Below are 22,839 nucleotides of genomic sequence, written 5' to 3'. Positions count from 1 at the left end.
GGCGGCGCGGCCCCCGGGGCTATGCAGCGGGAGGTGGGCACCCTGCCTCTGGCCCCCGCGCTGCGGGCCAGGCTGATCGCCGCCGGCTTCCAGACGGCGCAGGAGCTGCTGGAGACCGGCCCCTGCGGGCTGAGCAAAGGTACCGGCGGGGGGACGGGGCGCTCCCGCTGCCGGCGATCCGCGGCCCCGCAGGCCGCCTGCCGGGCCGGCCTCCCCCGCAGCCCGTCCCTCACCCTTTCCCTTCCGCGAAGGTTTCGTAGGAGCTCGTTAGCGAGGATGGGGTTGGAGCTGGGTTTCGCTTATCTACGTGGTTAACGCGTATGAAGCAGCCTGGGCTGATCAGGCACCTGGTCCGTACTGAAGTGGCAGCTCCCCTGAGAAATCTCACTGAGACCTCAGGTGAGTCTGGAGACGTGGCCAAACTACATATTTAATGCCTGAGGGGAAAAAAAAGAATTCTGATCAAAGATCCTTCTTGCACTGAGCAATAGTGTGTCAAAGAAGCACAGGGGCCATCCGGGTGTCCGACGTTATCCCCGAGGTTCGAACCCTAGGTAACCTGTAGCAGAGTCTCAGGCATCAAATCTTACAAAAAATAGTTTATTTAAAAGGTACAGCTGAGAAAAAAATCAGCTTGAGCTGGGTACGTGTGGAGAGGGACCCAGAACAAATGAATCCCTGGACAATTACACCCTTACAGGGCATGCAGCCGTCCCTCACATGCTCTTCACGCGTCTTTTGGTCCAATGGTAATTATGGTCTGGGGTCTCCTCACTGGATTCCTTCTCTGTCTCCAGACAGAGCGTTAACTGCCCACACCTTGTCCAGCCACAGCAGCCAGCAATAGCTGCAACTCATTAAAATAAGAACGATCAGAAAACAGGAGATCAGTCTGTTGTCGTCTGCGTTGCCTCCTTATTTCCTGAGTCAGGCTGGTCGGGCCCATCCAGGTGCTGTTGGCGGCTGTTGCCTCCTTGTCCTCTAGTTTGCGCTAGTCTCAGGGCCATCCTTGATGCACCTCAGTACAACCTCAGTCCAAATCCAGTGAGGGTTCATAGCTTGCAGCCTAAGGCTTCTGTAAATCTAGTCACTTATGCTATGTAAGTAATGCTAAGCAGAGCGCGTACCAAATCACACAACGTTGCGCTACGATTCCTACATCGTAACGTGAAATGACTGATCATAACTGATCCGTACTATTTCTAACGTGCTATTTAAGCTAAAAAACTAGTATTTCTTAAGAGGTGTAAATGTGATACAGAAAAAGAACCACCAGAGGATTCTCTCTCTCTCATTCCTCTTCTTTCCCCAATTGTACATGCTTTAAACAACATCAACTTCTGTGACGTCAGAAAGTTAGCTTTTTCAAGAAGCTAAAATAAGATTTGCACAGCCACTGTAAGAAGTGTAGAATTATTTTGATTATCAGTAGCATTGTTATGTGATAATATGTGGCAGTAGTTTTGCTTTGAGGATCGAAGTGAAGTAGCTAGATCCTGACAGATATCTGTGTGTCTGTCTTTATGCACGCCTATTTGCAGGTATCTCGCCTCTGTTACTCGGTCTGTTTCAAATCTGGAAATGAGGAACGAGGTGCTGGAATGCCATGAGGATGCAGGGTACCACCAGTAGGTGACACTGTCACTTACCAGTCTGCAACCCCACTGCTTTTACGGGACTGCATTTGCTCCAAATGAAATTATATGAACATTCAGTGCAGAATAGGTCAATCTCATCCACGTCTATGAGCAGCAGTTTTTATTTTTTTTTTAATTTGCAGACAGCTTACTGTCACTTGAATTCTGAATGCAGGGCATCGTTGCTCTAAGTTCTTTTAAAAATCACATCATTAGTTCCAGAGATGTTGGTAAGCTCTGTGTATCATTATACCAAAAGGATCAATATTTTTATGTTGCACTGCAGAATGATCATGTTCTGTCAAACAAGTTCCATTATCTCTTCATACTTTAAATAAATAACTGTTTATAAAAATAAGGAAGCGTTTCGTGATTTTGACTCTTCTAGAAATTGGAATCTCCAAAGAAGAGGCACTGGAAGCATTACAGGTTGTGAGGAAGGAATGTCATGGGGATGCAGCAAGGACTGCTACGGGATCAGGCCCCATCAGAAAGTGCACAGCACTGGAACTTCTGGAGGAGGAGCAAGCCCAGAGCTTCATCATCACCTTTTGTTCAGCACTAGACAATATTCTGGGAGGTGGTGTGCAACTAACAAAAATCACCGAGATCTGTGGAGCACCTGGAGTTGGGAAAACACAGCTATGGTATTTTCTCTTCAGATTACTTTTGTGCAACTGAGAATCACTTTTCTTTGTTTAATTTAACTATGAAGAGAGTTTATTTTTCTTGTTGTCATGGCTGCAAATTCTGATTCTTCTACCACTTTATAACTATAACCATGGTAGTGGCTGTACTGCTTCCTGTTCCATGTATTCCTCAGCAGAAATGTCACTTTAGGAGTGAGCTGGGAGGGAAGAGCTTTGTGCTGTAAATATTTATCTTTTTCCTGTTTCCCATGGCAGTATGCAGTTGGCAGTAGACGTACAGATCCCAGAATGCTTTGGAGGCGTAGCTGGAGAAGCCGTGTTCATTGACACTGAAGGAAGTTTTATGGTGGACAGAGTAGTGGATATTGCAACTGCCTGTGTGCAGCATTGCCAGCTTATTGCTGAAGCTCATCAAGAAGAAGGTACGTTGCCAAGTTGTTTCTTTCTGCCTGGTAGACTGGGATCTGAGTGTAACGAGTGTTTCATAGGCTGCAGTTTTACAGTTTGAGGGTTTCAGCAGCAGTGCTGGCTTGCCACCCAGTCCAACCCCCCTGCCAGGAGCAGGGACATCTCCAACCAGATCAGATTGCACAGAGCCCCATCCAACCTGGCCTGGAATGTTTCCAGGGATGGGGCATCCACCACCTCTCCAGGCAACCTGTTCCAGTGTTCCGCCACCCTCAGCGTAAAAAAAAAAATTTCTGTATATCAAGTCTGAATCTACCTCCCTCTATTTTAAAACCATTACCCCTCATCCTGTCACAACAGACCCTGCTAAAGAGTTTCTCCCCATCTTTCACATAAGCCCCCTTCAGGTACTGGAAGACAGCTATAAGATCTCCCCAGAGCCCTCTGTGGAGCTCTGCTGCAGTCTGAGCTGATTTGCTTTAAGATCAGCTTAATAATTCTTTTTCTACATGATGATTTGTTGGCTTTTTAGGTGTGTGGATTTTTTAGCTTTTTAAATTTTTTTTTTAACACAGATCACCTTAAATGATTAAATTTACAGCAAAACCCAAACACAACTCTGTCCGAAAAACTGAGGGATAATGTGCTCCAACGCGGGGGCAGGAAGAGCAGCTGAGGAAAGGCAGAATTTCTTAAGGCAGTGCTGCTGCTGAAGCCTTGTATTGTAAAACTGTAGCTGGAATTCAGCTCCTTCATAAGGCCAATATAGCCAGGTTGTATTTAATGAAGAGTTTTGCTCTGTCAGTAAGTCATCAGCGTGTTAGGGGTACTGACACAATTTTTATATTACTCTTAGAGCATCTTATGCAACAAACGTCTGTTTGAACAGATGTAAAGGACACCGTATTAAATGAGCTACTGCCTGTACATTAAACAATGGATGATTAATAGTCATTGTTGTCCTCTGGTGGTGTTCTGGCTTGAAAATGATTTACTGGAAAAGTTCTATCTTTTTTTTTTCTATTTTTTCTTTTTTTTTTTTTTTTTCAGAAATAAATTTTTCATTTTTGGAGCACTCCCTTGGAGGTTTCGGTGTATCTGTGTGCAAATGCTGAGATAGCATCTGCTCACCACCTCCTTGACTTTCAGGCCAGATGGAAAGCGTATTTCTACACTCTTTACCTTTACTGTTTCTGTTCCTGGGGGTTTTGCTGTTGCTATATGTGGAAGGCATAGTTTGGTAGAATGATGAAAGTAGCAATATGCTAGTACAGACTTCTGACTCATTTACTCATCTGTTTATTTGTTCTCAGATCATTTAAAAGCTTTGGAGACTTTCTCTCTTGAAAGTATCCTTTCTCACATATATTACTTCCGTTGCCGTGACTACATAGAGCTTCTTGCACAGGTCTACCTCCTCCCAGACTTTCTTTCAGAGCATTCAAAGGTAAGGGTTGTTGCAGACTTACCAGAAGATATGACTCATCTTCACAGTAAAGATTTTCAGGGATGCTTATCCAGTATAATAGTAACACAAGTAACACCTTGGTACCTCATCAGCTTGGCAGTAATGTATTGGCTGATGTCAGAGTACAAATGTAACGCGTGCTTCCTTGTTTGCATTTTCATTACCGTCTCAATTGCTCTTGAGAGTAATTTTCTTTTGCTACCACTGCTGCCATCATCCTCAATCTCCACTTTGAGGTGAGGATACTGGACCTATGTTGCCACATGTTACATTTCTATGAGCGCTGAGTTATGAATCATCACAAAACTGCTTTACAAAAGAGTGTCTGAGCCAGATGTGCATGTGCTGACCGTCATGCGGGGGGATCAGAAAGGCTTAGTGCCATTTTTTTTGTCCTAGAAGATCACTGAGGACCAGAAGCATCCTGCACCATCTTGGCGTCCAGAAAGTGACTCTTCTTTCCAGTACATCTTCTGGTGCTACAAGCAGCCAGAGCCTGCAGCTTGACTCTTGGGTGGGCTACAGCCAAAAAGTTTCCTAATACCTCATGTCTTGGTGAAATGCTATTGTAAGGCAGATTTTCACCACCTCCCTTCCAGATTTCCAGATTCTGCACAGCAGATCCCTCTCTAACAGGACTGGGAGAAGATGAATTGTGCCTTTTTCTAACAGAGCACAAACCAGTGTTGTTTAGTTAGATTGTCTTTTCCATACAGCTTCAATTTTTGGAAGCTGTTATGTTCTTGCAAGCACAGATGGGAGTCTTACTTTTGGTTAGTGTAGTCTGGTTATTTCCCTTTCTCTGCCAGGTACTAACGGTGCCCTGTTGTGTTTGCTCTTGTGGAAAGTACATGGCTTCATTAGCGCAGTTACATTGGGCTGCAGTTCTCTGGTACCATCTGTGCCGATTATCTGTGCTTGGCCTGGAGCCTGAAATACTGAAGGTTGCAGGAGAACCGTAAGACCTTCTGGTGATTCCTTGGACAGGCTGCAAGTGACTTGACAGATTGCTCGTTGCAGTCCAGCTCTCATTAAAATTAGTCTGATCCCTCTGTGCAGACCTGGAGCTGAGACTGGGACCACAGGAAACCTCCAGGTTTTAGGGGATTTTTGAGAGATACATAGTTGTAGAGAGTGTAATTAAGTAGTATGGATTAGTTTTAAGTCTTGTTAATAATATGAGAAAGAGCAATAATATGAAAAAGACTACGTTATAAAATACTCTTCTCATAATAAACATAATTCTTTAAGGTCTGTTAGAGACAAACTGACATGGAGAAGGCATATGTTACTAAGCTTTCTTGATATAGTCTACTTTTGAATACTTCAAGTCTACTTGTTTCCTATTCTGTATCAAGTCCAACTGGGAGAAAATAAACTAGATTGCATCCTACCTGGACATATTCATCTGATAGGCAAGTTATATAACTATGTAGACATTTCTTTCTAGCATGAGTCATGTTTATCCTGTTAAACTGATTGTTCTTAAAGTAAAAAAATTATACATGAGGAAGATGTACAGGCTCATAGACAATAATTTGCAAGGAGGAGGAAAAATGAGAAAAAGAAGAATATCTTATTTCAGTTTTAACTTTTTAATCTTCTTTTTCAAATACAGATTATTTTTTTCTCAGTTGGAGGGCCAGGGCCATTTCATGGAATGATGTTTGCCGCAGCCTTGTATATTCCAGTCACAAAGCTACTTCCCAGTAATGAGTTAAATCAATAATACAGAATATCAGTTTTCTTGTGTTGTTTCCAAGTTGTTATCTTGTGCATTAATGCAAGAACTTGTAGATACCTGGAATTTGAGTGACAGCTGATCACGCGAACACTGTAAGACTATCCATCTCCCTTCTGCATTTCAGACAACTTGGGTTATCAAAACAGCTGCAGCAAATCAAGTTAGAATAAATAAAAATCCCAGACTAATGCTTATATAGTGTCTTGAGGGTGATGAGCCAGCGGCAGCATTGTGCTCTAGCTTCAGCTAATGATTGCTACAAAAGAAATAATTCAGCACAGCAAACATCTTCAGGCAAGACAGATACTCAGCTCCATTGCACAGTGTCTGGAATATCTTTAAGCATCTGTTAAAATCCATGTTTCTAAGATAGATCACTGATATGAGCCTTAGAATCAGATGAGTTATCTTAACAGTGACTGCAGACAGCATGTATTTTACTTTTGGTTTGGATTTTATTTTTTGAGGGAGAAGGTGAAATAAATTAGTGTTTGTAATTGAAGTACAATTCTAATGTTTAATGATTTTTTAAATCTAGCTTCTGTTCTGCAAGGCTTTAAGTCCAGCTTTGTTATTTTGTATTCTGTACCAGGTGCTGCAGAGATGTCAGCTAGCTGTAAGTGAGTGAGTGAAACTGGAAACAGTCGGAAGGGCAGCTCTGTGCTGAGTTAACTAATGGGACAGCTTAGTGCAGTGTTTTGTTTAAGCTAGTGTAGCTACGTTCTGAGCTGGTATCTATGCATAATGCAGTACTGCACTTAGCAAGCGTACTGGTGTGTTAGGAGCTTGAGTCGCTTTACCCTGCACTCCTGTGGAGTGCTGACCGTCTTCGATACAGAGAGAGAGGCAATAGGTGTTACGCTGTCATGCGTATCTGAGTACGCAATAAAAGACTGCCATCACTTTGTATAAAACATTCCAGTGCATTTAAAAAGAGGTCTTACTGCATTTTGTCCTTGGTTTGTAGGATAGTAATGGTAGTTTTTCCTTTTCTTCTGCGTTTAGGTCCGACTGGTGGTAGTTGATGGAATTGCATTTCCTTTTCGCCATGACTTTGAGGACCTCTCTCTTCGAACCAGGCTTTTGAACGGCCTGGCACAACAGCTGATCATCATAGCAAATGATCACAAATCAGCGGTAAGTCTGGGGCAGGTTTAAATCACAAAAGATGCTACTTTGGAATAAATACATTACAAAGAATTAAGGAAATGTGATTTGTGATTGTCTTTAAATAGTAAAATAAAACGGGAAGAATGTCTTCTATGTTTGTGTTTGCCGTTTTGGTTAGTAAATATAGATGGATCACACAGGCAAAACTGTTCAGGTAGAAAACTCCTAGACTTGCCAAAATAAGTAAAATATGCATTAAAATCATCCAGTGGATCTTAATTAAATGATAGCATATAAATTTGTCATGCACATCATGATGTCACATCATCTTCTTTAATGACTTGGTTGGACAAGGAATGCTCCCTTGGTGACTTTTACCTACAGAGTGCACACATTAAAATACATCAGAGTATTTAGTAGTTCCAAGACAATTTTCCACTCTTCATTTAAAAATAAACCACTGTCTTAGTGGAGGAACTGTTCTTAGGGAGGAAAACCACTTTATCTGCTAGTTTGGCTTGCTCTTCTGGCATCCATGGAAACCCACAGCTTCCTTCCTGCGTATTGTTTCTACGTCATTTACGCCAATATGGAGGCCAGCAAATCTGCAGCCGCATAGCCAGCAGATGGCACTCAGAAGCTACATCTGTTCCAGAAGTTGTTTTGGCAAGTCTTTTACAGCACAGAAAAAGCATTGTTCAGGAATTGGAGCTCACACAGTCTCAAAATGGTGCTTGTCCCTGTAACTGTTTCCAGGTGACTTGCAGCCTTGTCACCCACAACTCTCTCGCACAATTGGCTTTTGTTCATAACTGCTAAAAATAAGCCTCCCCTTGTGCTTCCTCTGATAGCTGCAGGAAGGGAAAGAGCACAGCTCGACATTCCTCCTGGGTTAGGCGATTGGGCTTGCTGCTGAAAGCGAACCCTCTCTCCCTGACGTGAATTATGAAGCTTCTTCCTGCTGGTGTGGGCACCACGGGAGATGAATGTTGTACGACTGCTTGATTTGCACAGCCTTCAGGTTACTGAGTGCTTTCCCTCATAAATCGAGTACCTGGTGACCTTGAACAGAAGCAGCTGTCATTGTACAGCCTTTTTTTCTTTGGTCAAGGGAAGCATATATAACTTATTTCTATTGAACAAGTGAGCAGTTTAGTACAAACACTTGCTAAATAAACACTTACTAAAGAAGTGATCAACCAGAAAGCTTCAGAAATTATTTAGCTCGGAGTGGCCCTCTTGTTAGTTTTTGAGTTAGTTTCATGTAGCTGTAAGCAGTCTAAATTCAGTTTGTGTGCCAGAGATTGCTTGTGGAGCAGCAAAGCTGGGCAGTCTGAGTGTTCTGATATGGTAGGAAGTAAGTTCTTTAGTTTCTAAAGCTGAACTCAGTGGGCTGTACTAGGATGCCCAGACCAGCCTTACTTCAGCAGTGAGATGGGGAGCCTATTTGGGGCTGTCATCATCTGTATATGATGAGTTACTTCTCTAAATTATGCAATATGTGTCTTGGGGCTTTCAGCTCTTAGTGTGTGCCCTGTGTGCTCAATGGAATTGCTTGCTCTAACACGCTTTTCTAACTGTTCAAGCAAGAATTCTACAAGCATGTCAAACAATGAAAACCCCTAGAGATTAAGATAGGTACAATTTTTTATTTTTCATTTTTAATGAACTTTGCAATTAATATTCCTGGCTCTTTTCTGTCTCACCCACCCCCACTTCTACCAGGGATGTAACCTAGACTGTCTGTGAGCCTCCTACGAGTGATTTGTGCTGCGAAAACACTCCCCCGCTCTGTCTGTTCACTTTCATTCTGCTTTGTATTGTACCCACTTGCGCACTTTTAGACTACAAGGTGCAGAAATTCTGTTAATCACTAGGCTTATGCATGTTTTCAGCTGCACCACCAAGTTCATTTATGCCACAGTGACTGAAATCTATCTCTTTATAGAGGGCTAGTACAAGTCATGCACATCTAAACCCAGTTCCAAACAGTTTTTAGTACAAATAAAGCGGCATACACAAGTTGTGTAGAGTTTGCATCCCTTGGGAAGAGAGAAATGTAGGTTTATATAAAGTCTTGAATGAAAGAAATCTACCTTCTATTGAAATTGAAAATACATTTAGTAGAGTTCTCTTATTTTGTTTTGGCTGCTGAGGAAAGATGAGGCACCTTTACAGTTTCTTATTGTTAATGTGAAAGCTTCATTACAGTAGGCAAGAGTTTTGCCTGAGTACTTGATAAACGTTTTTTGGAAAAATCCCTCTTTTCCCTCCCACCAGTATGCTGCTTTTCTAGATATTTCCCTGTTTGTTTACTTTTGTTTCCTCTTTTAGGTAGTTCTGACAAACCAGATGACAACAAGGATCGGACAAAGCCAGTCTACACTGGTACCTGCTTTAGGTAGGTGTTTAGCTTGTAAGTTGACAACTGAGTTAATCTTCCAATATATTATTTCCTGTCTTTTGGCATCATATACAAAGAAAATGAAGCTGCTGAACTCATGGTGAAACTATTAGACCCATCTGGAACTGCTAGCATCATGGAACTCTGCAGTAGTGCTTGTGTATGTCAGCACTGTAATTAGCAACTATCAAATTTTATTCTAAATTCAAACATGGTGTGCAGATTAGACTCCTGGTTAGATTTTTGAAAAGAGATTACAAATATTTTTTAAATTCATGAAATTTTCAGATTGCAGAAGCACACTGATTGAGAGTGTTGCTGGATGTTTTTTTCCTTTTTAAACCAAAATTTTAAATACCAAACTTGATATTAGATCTATCAGTACTCCTTAAGACACTGAAGCACCCTTTAAGAGGAAGCACTAGGTACTAAGAACTCTGAATATCTAGGTTTTTAGACGTGCAGCTAATGTATTGCAGCCTTCCCCTGAGGATCTTAGGCTGTGGAGTTACCTCTATTCAGCTGCAGCTGTGTCAGCTAAGGAGGCCACTACCCCTGCTAGAGGTCACTGCCGCATCCTGTGTCCTGGCTGAGCTGTTTATGTGATTGTCTCCCAATCCATTTCTGCTAAAAGTGGGCCAGGTAAGCTTGAGCTATTTAAATAGTAAGTGAACCTCTGATAAATCAGGTAATTTAAATTGAAATTGGCTAGTGAATGATCATGCAAAAGATGTAGGGATAGAACTGGGGGCAGTAAACCTCAGTAGGAAGGTAGTGATGAACAGGTTAAAGCACTAACAGACGAACACAGTTTAATGGCTGCACACCTCAAACTATGCTGTAGTTTCCTAAATTCTCTGAGAATCATTCACTGCCTCTCCCAAACAGTTTAAATTGTTTATTTTGCCATTACACTTGAACATGTTCTATTAATTATTTGCAAAGGTGTATTTGCTGCACGGCTGGAACTCTCTATCCGTTGCTCTCCACATTGTGATGTAGAGGGAAGTTCTGTGTGGGATCCTCAGGTACAGCCTGCCCAGAGTGAGTTGCAGTGTTTTTTACAGGCTGCTCCATTTTGCCCTGTAATGAGCAGTGTACCTTGTATAGACTCTTCTGCTGAGGTCACAGGGGAAAATAGAACAGCTCTTCTGAAGTAGAGATTTTGACAAATTAAGAAAAAGCTCAGTGTTTAAATCTTATTTCAGATTGTAACTTTGTATTATTTTATGATGTACTTAAAGGGCACAAATTCTTTGTCCACGGCTTCAGTTTCTGTGAACTAAGTAATGATTCCCTTGTTCTGAAGGGAGGGAGAAGAAGGGGACAGTACAAAGGCAAAGATGTTCTCAGTGTCTGTACAGGCACAGATGTAAGATAAAATGAACAAATACAGACCATCTCCTTCGAGAATGTGAAGAATGTGGAATTTTGAGCTGTGCGTGCAGATAAAGACCCAGCTTCCAGCATCTGACCCTTTCTGTCATTTTTGCCTCTTGGTCTCTGATGTGTTATTTTTGGCAGACTTTCTGGCTACAGACTCAATTAAAGCTAATAAATTATGTCTTTTTTAAAAAGCCAGCATTGTTTGAGAGCTGTAGTGTTTACTAAGTCATAGGGACAGTAAAGAATGTAAAGACATTCAGAGTAGGTTATAATTCAAAGACACCACGTATTGTCTTGTGCATATTTTCTTTTACAAACATTTAATTTGACATAACCTCATATTGACCATAAATTGATGGTGACGCTCACCAGAACATGTGTATAACCACACAGTATCATTAAACTGAGTAGAGTGTACTCTTGCTAAAATTAAAGCTTGTACCAGTTGGTAAAATATTTAAGCTAAGAGATACTCCCCTCATCCTAAACAGCGATATCTCAAATTGAGCGTTTCAGAGTGGTACAAAGCTGTTTTCATTTTGATGTGAATTTATTCCATAGACTTGGTGCGAGTATTGAGCTGGTGGATTACAAGGTGCTTTTTACAACTCAATCTGAAGGGATGCTGTTTCAACAGTCTCATCGTAAAGGCTAAAGAGCCTCCTACTCCTCCGTGGTTGGTTGTAGCCAAAGGAGCTACTGAAGGAGGGGTCAGCAGCAAAACCCCAAGTAAAATCAATGCTATTGCCTTCCTAAACAGGTTTTTTCCCCATTGATTGGTAAGCCTTAGAAACAGCCTTTTCTAGATTTCACAAGAGCATTAATCACTCAACTCTTTTTCAGCTTCCTAGTAGAAGAGACAGAAGAGATGTTCTTAACTGTAAAAAAAAAAAAAAAGCACAGATGCTGCAAGGTATTAAGTCAAGAGCTTTATGAAGGGGACAGCTTTCTTTCCCACTAGTGCTAGCTAAGCTGGGTATTCCTAGACATTTCTGCTGGATATATTTAGAAAGGAGGTCAAATATTAATCTACAGCCAGTTTAACTCAGAAATATCTCCTTTTACAGTAGCATTTTTCTCCGATACAGTTGGAAACATCCTGGTGTGGAATTTATACCCATTGTAAAAAGCGTTTTGATCTCCGACTCGGAACCGTATCTGATAGCCAGAATCTTTAATCTCAACTTAAATATAGTGGAGCAAGGTCTGGCAAGATGCCTAGAAGGTCTAGGTCTTCATTGCAGTTGAATCATTTTTTTTCTTCTCTGTGCTATAATGAATAGCAGTGCACATGGGGCATGTGGGGCTGGTGACGTGATGGAGAGGAGCGAATCATTCAGAAGTTACAGGGCTGTGTGCAGGTGAATAGGAGAGCTTGTAGCACTTAAACAAAATGACTGTTTTAAAATGCAATCCATCTTTGGACTACTGACTGTCTCTTGGGCTAAACAGAGGAAAACACCCAATAAAACTGTCTATAAATTGACTGAGCTTGTGGTCAGGTGTGAACTGAAACAGCAGAACTGCTTCCCCTGAAACAGGACAGCAATCCAAACTTCCTTCTCTCTTTACTCCACACTCCCCCGCCCCTTGCTTTTGGTTGTGTTCTTTTGCATTTTGCTGTCAGAAGCAGAAGACTGCTTCAGGGGCCCTTAATACTTTAATAATCATTGACTTTCTCCCAACGCTTGTATCCCAAAGGGAATGATGTTTGCTTATAATTATGCCCGAGAGACAGAATATTGCTATTTTGAAGTAGGATTTAGACATACTCACTAGACTTCTTCAGTAGTAATTAGAAAAATCTTTTCTTCACGCTGCCTGTTTTCAAGATTTGGCTAGTACTTGTCCTTTATTAGGTATATAAAAAATCTTGCGACAAATATGGAAGTATTGCATCAAGCTTTCTATAAAACACACTGTGAGTGGAGTACAGAGGTTACTCCTTGTCTCAGATTATTTCATAAGCCATTTGTGAAATCCTTGCACATGTGAAAAAGATGTGATTTGTCACTGCAAGAAAGGTATGTGTGTTTTAATGTTTTTAGTATGTTTTAATTGTGAGGTTTTTTGGAAGACTGGTCTAATTTCAGTTTAGTTTACTGATGATGCTGCTTTTATAGGAGATAAATAACGTGGCTTGTCATTTTGTGTCACCCAGGAGAAAGCTGGGGCCATGCTGCTACCGTCCGTTTAATCTTTCACTGGGACAACAGTCAGAGGTAAGTGAAAGTGGAGGGCAGTAAGGTACATCATAATACTGAGAAGTGAGACTTTTGAGAATCTTTTTCAGACTGGCCCTAGTGGCCAAGCAGGGATTTGAATTTGACTTCTGCCCTTGGTCTTCCATATCCCAGACTACTGAGGTTCAAGAAGAGCTTTCTAGTTCAGCCTAAGACAGCGTGGGCTAAACTGTCATACTCCTCTTTTTCACCATGGTCAGCTTGCTGCAGTGCTGTACTTTCTTTCTGACAAGATGCCATGTCTTAACAGAATTAATAGTTGGGGTTTTTTTTTTAACTATCTGCATTTTGTAAGCAGGGAGTAGAATTTCTTTGCTTCAGTCTTTTAGGCCCCGGTGACTCCAAAGCCAAAGATACCAAAGACGGCTTTCCACCTAGGTAGTGATTCTCAGGAGCACAGGACAGACCACAGGCCTACGAACCCTTGAGACTCCGGGGCAGTCATTGGACCTTTCTGCTTTTGAGTGCAGCAGGATGGTTCTGCAAAACTGGACAGCTATGCAGATAGATACCAAGTTATAGTGACCTGCAGAGAGGTAAAAAGAGAGCTGCATTTACCCCCAGTGTAGAGCTGACTTATGAAAGCTGATTTTAGAAGCCCAAAGGAATGACCTTTCTAAAAACAGTATGAAATTCTGTCTGTTGCAATGAGATATTTTCTGTTTCCTGGTTCTTTTTTTCCCCCCATCTTCACTGTATTGCAAGCTCACTTCTCTTTCCTGGTCAGTTAAATTTGTCTTGCATATAGTATCACAATGCAGCAATTTGAGATTAAGAAGCCTTGCTTCAATTCCCTAATCTTCTGCAAACAGCAAACAAAAATGCTACTGGAATATTGTTGTTCATAGTTTTGCTTGTGAAACTTGAAAGAGAAATGCAGTGACACTTTCTTGTGGAGTTCTGGTTTTTAAATTCTAAGTTTGAAGGCAATGCAGAATGTTTACAGCAGGCTGTTTAGTTTGGAACTAAATTAACATCACTGATTAGTTAACAGCCTTTATAAGAGAGAAGTTGCATCAACATAATGTGTTGCAGAGTGAACAAAAGTTAATTTTATATATCAAAACTAAAGAACTTTTTTCTTCTGCAACACAGCTAGGAAGGTTGTAGTTCCAGAAAGCAAGTCAAGAAAGACAAACATGTTTTATTTACTGTTCTAAATATGCAGCTAACATGGAGCGGGGCCTGCAGAAGCACAGCAATTCTGGTTACAACTGCCCATCTGTAAAAAGCAGAAATAGATAGATTCTGCTGCATTTTTACATGAACTACCTATATTGATGATCCATTGTGGTTTTGTTGTTCTTGTTTTTATATTAGGTTATTGAGGCACAAAGATGACCATTTGAGAATCCATCAACCTTTTTTTTTTTTTTTTTTTTTTAAAATTGTGCTTTGGCCAAATATGATACCTGTCTTTTTCTTTCTCTCTACAACTGAAAATGTCAGAGCTTAATTATAAGGGTTCTCATGGCTGTGAGGAAAGATCCTGTTGAGTCAGAGGCATGCAGCAGAGCTCCAGCTGAGCGTTTGTAAAAGCATGGCTTCTGCAGCTTCAGATTTAGGCTATTTTGTAAAGTGTAACCCACCACTTAAATGTTCTGAGGAATTCCCTGTGTAGCTAATATGAAGTGGCAGTGTTCCTCAGGCTGTAATTACGTGCTCTCTAATAGAATGGCACCTCAGGGAGGTAAAAGAACCCAAAAATAATTAACAGGATCTTTGGCAGGCTGTCTTGATACAGAGAGCAGAACACTTTCTATGTTAGTTTTACATAAGTGTAAGTTCTGGGGAGGTGGGCATGGCGCAGACTAGCAACCCCGGGACTGGTTGAAAAAATCCCTTGCTTTTGAGCTGCTTTGCAGTCTTGTGTCTGTATTATGCAAGCGTCTGTTGGGCGAGGTGCCCAATAGATAAGCACAAATCAAGATGCATCGCTTAGAGTCTAAATGCACAAAATCAAGGAAATGTTAGAGGAGAAATACAAGGGAGACAATTTTCTCAAGGTTATTCTGTATGTCAATGGCAAGGTCAGGCTCAGAAATAGAACACCTTATTCTCCTTCTCCATCCACTGGGTTACATTGACAGCCGTGTGAAATCTCTAGAAAAAACCTCCCTAGAAGTATTTGAAGAGGTCAATGAACAAATGATTACTTAATGGAGTAGGAAAAAGTTGTGCTCAAAACCTTTTTTGTTTGCATTTTAGGAAAAATGGCATTTGGAATTAATTCATAAGGAATGTTGTTCAAAAAATGTGATCAAATACTGTGATGAAATAAGGCTAATTAATCACTCACTCTTTTAGTAAGTCTGCATTGTATTTGAGCTGACAGGTCATGTAAGGATGGGAATTTAGGCATTTAAATGGCCTATATGAAAATACATACAAAGAATTCCACTGGTCACCTACCCCATGATTGTGGGGAAAATTTGGATCTGGTCGTTTGGTTACATGGAATTTTTACTATTGTATTCACTAATCATAATTATCTGGGTTTTTTTGTTTAACCAGGTTGGCAACGTTGTACAAATCACCGAGTCAGAAGGAGGCGACCATACCGTATCACATTACAGTTAGTATTTCTTTTGAGATGGAGATATAGAGGTGGGAGCAAATTGTTAGCTGTAAAGGAGTTTTCAGACACAGAGACAAATCTGAGAATGCTGTTTGCTTTCTTTGTGTTGCCTTTCAGTTGCCATCTGAAGGTAACCAGAAACAGTGAGATGTCTCCAGGTTTATGAATATTTTGCATCTTTTCTCTTTAGAAAAATGACCAGCATGTTAGTCCTCTTAGAGTTAAAACATTTTCATTTCCAGATCAAATTTACAGGCAGCCTGTCCCCATCTGTTCTTGTGCTAGTACTGCTTATTTTATCTGCCCTTGATGTTAACTTTTGGCCTAAGTGCAATTACAGAGAACAATCATGCACTCTCTGAGCCTTCATTTTGGGAGACTTGAACAAGCCAAGCTGTTTTCTCCCTTGTCAAGTAGGTTGTTGTTTCCCTAGTGGCTCTTTTCTGTTCCAGTTGAGTTTATCTTTCTAGGACAAGGGTGACCAGAATCATAGATGGTATTCCAGAGGTCTCACCAGTGCGGTACATATTTCCACACCTCTGCTTTAAGTACATTGCCCGATATGACCTAGGTTGTATTTGTCCCTTTCACAGCTCCGGTGATCCTATGACCAGCCAATATATACAGATTTTTCTCTTCTGTCACAATCATATGAGGAGCTTCCAGCTTATGGCTGGAGTCCTTATTCATCCCTAGTTAAATCCTATGATTATGTTCTTTTGTGGAGTGCTTAGATACATATTAATGAGAATACATACTGTCTGAGCTGTATTTAGGTTTAAAAAAACCCCACCACTCGACTCTTATATCTTCAAATGTCAGATACATAGGTACATGCCATAACTATTTGCTGTGTGTCCTCATGGAAACACGTTGCCATAGCATTTCCTGCAGATTTTAATGCTGCCATAAGATGAGATCTTCAAACTATTGAAGAAAAATCAGATTTTTTTTTTTTATGCACTCCTGAGTGTATGCACCTGGACAGAAGAAATAGTACATATATATATATATATATTTTTTTTTTTCTTAGTTCTGTAAAGACTGGAAGGTTAAGTGGAACTACATCCAAAGGTTGTTTGGATCATGTGATGTGAGTGTGCAGCCCTTTCTCTCCAGCTGACAAACAGATGGATTTTATCTTAGACAGTTTAATTGCCTTTTCCTTTCAGTTTTATATGCATTAGAAAACAGCTATGCTCTCTTCTTCTGTCTGAATGCACACAATCTTGAAATACAGTTAAGAGTGTATCCTAATCAAAGATTAGTTAAAACTTAAGATTATCCCTGTGTTTTTTCTCTTAATCCTGTAGAGCTGCTTCAGCAGATGGTTTCTGTAAGTAAAAAATGTATTATCTCTGTTTCATGAAATTCAGGTCTGATGGTAACAGTCTGCTGTTACCGTTTCTCATTCCCATCTCAGCAGTTAAGCTGGAAGATGTAAATACATTTACAATGCTTCCAAATCTGATCTACATCTATGTATAACTAGCATACAAAAAAAATTATAAATTCCTCAAGCCTAGATCCTCAAAGATGTTTAGGCTTATGCAAATTAGATACTTTGGTACCATTGAGAAACTGGCTGTTCAGTGCCTGTAAGCTGATGGAGAAGTGTGCAACTAAGTGACTGAGCTCTAGTTGTTTTCCAGTTGTGTCCTTTCCAGCATACTGGCAAGTTGGTCACCACTCTGAGCAAGCACGGAAGCTGTGGAACGCTTAGCAAATGAAACAGTTTCTTTCACAGGCTGATAAGGATTCATTCTTAAATGCAGAGTACAGAAATGTAAATCAATTTATGCACAAGGGAGTAAGTAGATCATCTGATTCACCTGTATTTCCCAAGTAATGTGGTCTTATGACTTAATCATGAAAGATAGAGACACAGGATTTATATCCTGGGTAGGAATTGTCAGTATTTTCCTGAACTGTGGAGGGTCTGCCAGACTAGCAGTGACAATACTGTTCAAGTAATAAAGCCATCTGCCTTTGTCAGTCTTGATGCAGTCTCTAGATGCCAGAAGATGTTAAAGAACAACTCAAAGGGAGAATAGATTATCTGAGCTTTGTAGATCCAGTGAGCCTTTTTAAGCCTTGTTTCCGTTAGCGACATTCTCTCCATGTAAAAACCACTAACAAGCTTCACAAATACATACAAAATTCTTGTATTTTTGAGGGGCTATGCCCAGAAGGCACATGCCTTTAACTAAATGCAAAACATCCATACTAAGCAGCCTACTTTATCTTGTTCTGGCCTTTGCAAGCATTGGAATGCTTTCGCTGGGAGTCTAGCTTGCTGGATTAAGTGGATTCTTGGCTACAGATCCACCTTTGTGCCTGAGGGAAACGGCAGAGATTAGATGCAAGCAGCAGTGAAACACTAAACTTGAAGATTCCCCATTACGCTATTTAGAATAACACTTGAGTTGCTTATAATAGCAGAGGGACTGCACAAATTCTGCCCTTTTGGTTCGTCTTGCTGTTTGTTCCTTTGAAAACAGCAAGCTATGTGAGGTGAGGCATTTAGAAATAGAAACACAGAGATGGGAGAGTTAAGCAAAACATTTTGATTAGGCTTTGTTTTGTTTTGGGTTGATATTGGTATGGGACACACTGGCATTTTAGACAAGTCACATGTCTGGTAGTAATTCTATCTGCTTTTTCACAGTGCACCAACCTAAAATGTCGGCTTTCCTGAAATGCTCCCATCCAAATGCTCTCATCCCCACACTGTCTCTACCTGAGCGCTTAGGATCTCCAAAGCACTTTCTTTTTCTGATTAACTCCTTTTCCTCTCTAAGTCTGCACTGCAGTGAGAGTCTTCACTGAGCTGTCAGCAGTGCTCCCTGCACAGCATTTGTCTGGAGATGGGAAGGCAGACAGTTTCAGATTTCATATGACATCTCAGTATCTCCATCTGCATTGATGACATGTTTAACTAACTGATTTCCCAGATCTTTCATATTTTAAAATCTTTTAAAATCATTAAATTGTGAGCTAAGGTAACAGAAAATATTAATGGTAATAAGCCAAATAGATCACTTAAAGCGCTCTCGTGAGAAGCAGAATCTAGTTTTCACTTCTGCATTTACTTTTTGGCAGTTAAATGTTCTCATCCCATTGTGTCCCATAAATTACTATGCTGGGACAGTCTTTGCAGTCTAGAGACTGATTCAGACGTGCTCTTCTCTCACAATGTCTCATTGATGTTTTCAGTTCATTAAGTAGATACATGAAACAAAAATATCCTAGGTTTTAGAAATTCACAGGTTTGGTTTTTTTTTCTGAAAAGGACTGAAGCTATTAATCCAGTCAGCTCCTTGCTTCTGTGGGAGCTTAAATAAGGGCTGAAGGATTTGGCTTTTAATTTATTTAAATAGGCAACATAAGCTAATTTACAGAGAAGCAGTGCTTCTTAGCCATAGGGGTTATTAGTGGTAAAATGGAAATGATAGCCTGGTTGATGAAAATAAAATAACTTTAAAAAATAAAATGAGCAAACACAGTTATTAGTTGGCATGTGTGTTGAAAAGCTTGCAGTTCTGAGCTTAGTCTGGTCTATAAACTTTCTGTGGCCCCTCATCTAAAATAAATGACAGCATCATACCTTATTTTGATTTTCTGGGAACTAGTTACTCATGCTTTATATCCACAGAAGTGTTATCACATGATTTTGTTTATATCTTACAGTCTCATGGCTTCCGAGATGTGCAGCCTCCAGCTGTCACTCAAAATGCAGAAGGTACTGAAATGAACCCTCGCAAACGGCCACGGAGAGAAGAGGAAAAGGAATAGTGATTCAAAAGTTGAATGTTAAAAAATGTGTGCTACATGAGAACAATTGCATGGTGAACATGCAACCAAAGGTAGCCCGAGAGAAAATTCCTGCTCTGGACATTATTTTAACATTAAGACTGCAATATGCAAATTTCTGTCACAGGAAATTCCTTTGTGTATGGCGTAATTTTACTTTTATAATAAAAATCTATGTTTTCTATAACAAGAGGCTTCAGCTTTTTTGGGGGGAGATGGAGAATACAACTACTTCTCTCACTCTGGGTAAAAACCCAGTGAAATGCGAGCATCTAATACAGCACAGTTAATGACACAGGTTTTGATCACTCATCTGGTTTTGTGTGTATCTGAATTTTAACAAGGTTTCGTGCAGCAGTCTGCTCACGTGCCTCAGACCAGGACAGAAGGCTGCTGAAGGGATGTTTTACAATAAATGCCTAAATGCTAGGCCAGATTGGGGCATTAGCCCTTACCTGCCGCAAAGTCCTTGATCAAGGACAATCAAAGCACTGTTTTGAACTTCTCATTTATCTTGTAGTGGTAACAATAGAGATGAAAGACTAGATCTGAAGGACAAAAGATTTAATCCAGCATGGTAATTTCATGATCCTATCTTAGTAAGCGTAGGAATATTTTACCCTCGCTAAAGCTTGAACCGAACTGCTGCATAGCCCTTAGCCTCCATGTTCTTATTTTACCAAAGCATTCAGAATGGAGGTTCTGTAATCAGGATCTGCTTTGTTCATGGCTTTGATAAAAAGAAAACCCAAGCTTCTTAGACACCAGCAATATATTAGCAGCTCCAGAATCTAAATCAGATGAAAGAATGATTTTACACTGAAACCATAGTGGGGATCTGTCCTCTTTTATTAGGAGAAAACAAATAGATTTGATTATTAGAGGAGAAGAAAGGTACTGCAGTGCAAAATACTAATTACTTCAATTAGGAGAAGTGTTTGTCTGTACACATGCACACATATGACCCCTTTCTGGCACAGTGCTTGATAATGTTACAGCTGAAGAAACTCAGCAAGCAGGCTAAATGGAGAATTCAAGTTGTGGAAGTCACTACCTTTAATTTTTAATTTGGTAACACTAAACTGACATTGCCTTGAAACAAAATTCAGTGCTGAATCTGAGTCACAAAACCTCTCTATTCAAAAAGCTGCAAACAAAGTGGCAGCAATTTTTGGATCATTATAGTGTTTAGATATAAATTACATCCAAAAATATGAAAAGTATTCAATTGCCGTGCAGCAAACTGGGCTGTGTCAAAATTTAAAAACTGTGAGTCAGGGAGAAGCTCTCAAGCAAGCATGACATAGGGAAAGGCGGCAGGATTTGTGACTCAGACAAACATTTCAATGCAGGAGACACAAGCAAACAAAAGGATCCTACCGCATGTGATGTCAGCAAGCAAATGCTCCGTTTGGGAATAATAGCTTCCTACGTATTGCAGTGCAAGAAGAGGGGGGAGCTAGCACAGTACACATGCCTACGTAGCCACAAGGAAAACCATCCATTAAGGATGTCGTAGCATATTTTAAGAAGCACGGCCAGTTGCTAGTGATAGCTGCCATCTAACGTGTTTGGTATTTATGGAATCATCCATTTCTCTCATTTTATTGTGTTCTGATTTAATATTCTCAACACATTCTTCCATGTGTGAGAAGAGTAAGGGCATGTCTCCAATATACTATTAATTTCAGCTGACTGTGGGGTTTTTTTTTTAATTTTGTTTGTGGTAGAGTAGCATCCAGAAGCCTCAGCTGGGATGCTGATCCTGTTATACCAAGAGAAATTGTTTTGTTTGAGTAAATGTTAGATCTCCCAGTATTCCAGGCATCATTATCAAAATAAAAAAAAATTGCATGGTTTCTGGTTAACAGTGGGAGTTACAAAACATCTAAAGGAAGCACTGGAGTCTCTCTATGGTGAGATTTTTAATTTTTTTTTCTTTTTTTTTGTACTGAAGCTATTACGAAAATCAGCTCTGTAGACCAGAACTAGAGAGAGGGATCTGTTGGAGGAGACAAAATTAGATTAAATGAGCCGGATTTCGTTCTCATCTGCTGGAGACAAGGAAGCTGTTCCAGGCTTAGAATTGCATATAAAGAAAGAATTTGACCATTGCCTCACCAATAAATCTTCTGTGGCAAGTTGATATTTTCTTACATGTGCCTGGAATTCTCTTGCATTTCACAGCATGAGTGCACAATAGTGAGTGGCATGAGAGAATTTTAGGACTGCACGAAAAATAAGACTCTAACAAGCCAACGTTATGGCACTGAATCAAAAAGAAAATAGGTTTTTTGATTTGCTGCTTAAGTCCCAGTTTTCTGAAAGCCAAGAGCTTTAACCATCATGCTGAGTTTAGAATTATTCCATTTTGCAGGGGTGACATTTACTTGCGGTGTAGGAACCTACTTGGTCACCACAACAAGAATACCGTATCTACCACACGGCTTGGCAACAGGAAAACACTGTGGTCACAGTACACTTCTTCTCAAGTCCAGAATCCTGCTTTGAAACTCTTTAGTTTGGAGAGGGAAAATAACAATTTATTTCTTCCTGGTTTTATGTGTTCTGCACCTTTTCCATTATGAAACACTCAGAAACCAACTAGCTTCCAATTAGAATACACTTAAGAAAACACGGAGAAGAAATAGCTTAGCTGAAGGTAAGAAGGTGCAGCCAAGGTTCCATTTATGCAATCAAAGTCTGGTATTGAATTCAACTACAAACCAGCTGACTAATGGAGAAGGAGACTCAGCTGCTGACCTGAATGTTGAATACAGTGTTGAGAAAAAACCATTTAAAATACAACATCTGTTTTTCTGTTGAATTTCACTTACTCTTCCTTTAGTTATTTTGGAGGGATTGAACTTAGAATGAGATTTATTCTAAGGCATTTAATGGATTAATGACAGAGGTGAAATCCTTACTGCCTGCCTTTTTAACTCCACCCTTTTTCCGAACAAAAGAAGATATGTAAGTTGGAAGGAGAAGTCATTGTGTTCCGGCTTCTCAGAAGTCTTTACCACACTCAGGATTGTAATTATTTAGAAAGACACACTAAGCTGTATTAGATTATTTTTACACATGCTAATTCTAGAAGAAATATAGTTGATTAGGCTATGAAGTATGGCTTGACGCTTTCTTCTTCTAAGACAGAGTACCTTGAGGGAAATTTAATAGAGCACTTACTCTGCAGTAACACAAATATTACAACAGAGTTCGTAAGTGAAATAATACTTTTTACAGAATGAGAACCAGAGAAGGTAACTGGTGATTCCCAACCAGTTCAAGCACAACGACCCTGCCAAGGGTAGGCACGCAGGCGCCCGACTGTAGGGGAACGCGAGCCACTGGCTGCCAGCGCTGGCAGCGTCTTAGGGCCGCCGAGCAGCCTGCCC

At 40.4% G+C, this 22,839-nt stretch overlaps 1 protein-coding gene across 3 annotated transcripts; it reads left to right on the top strand.

Annotated features, from left to right (window-relative positions):
- Positions 1 to 17: 17 nt before the first annotated feature.
- Positions 18 to 19,625, top strand: RAD51C (RAD51 paralog C). 3 transcript variants are annotated; one of them, XM_086763231.1, is made up of 9 exons: positions 18 to 139; positions 2,026 to 2,284; positions 2,543 to 2,709; positions 4,009 to 4,142; positions 6,913 to 7,044; positions 9,352 to 9,418; positions 12,969 to 13,029; positions 15,565 to 15,625; positions 19,319 to 19,625. In XM_086763231.1, exons 1-9 carry the CDS (start codon positions 22 to 24, stop codon positions 19,421 to 19,423), a joined length of 1,104 nt encoding a protein of 367 aa, XP_086619357.1. In that variant the 5' UTR covers positions 18 to 21; the 3' UTR covers positions 19,424 to 19,625. The 3 variants fall into 3 exon arrangements, with proteins under 3 accessions (XP_086619357.1, XP_086619359.1, XP_086619360.1); XM_086763233.1 differs by having other exon boundaries at positions 15,565 to 15,657; positions 19,319 to 19,384; XM_086763234.1 differs by lacking the exon at positions 15,565 to 15,625.
- Positions 19,626 to 22,839: the final 3,214 nt, after the last annotated feature.

This window comes from Chlamydotis macqueenii, chromosome 19 (genome assembly GCF_036417535.1).
Source record: "Chlamydotis macqueenii isolate bChlMac1 chromosome 19, bChlMac1.mat, whole genome shotgun sequence".
Taxonomy (NCBI): domain Eukaryota; kingdom Metazoa; phylum Chordata; class Aves; order Otidiformes; family Otididae; genus Chlamydotis; species Chlamydotis macqueenii.
This window is presented reverse-complemented; position numbering and strand designations above follow the sequence as displayed.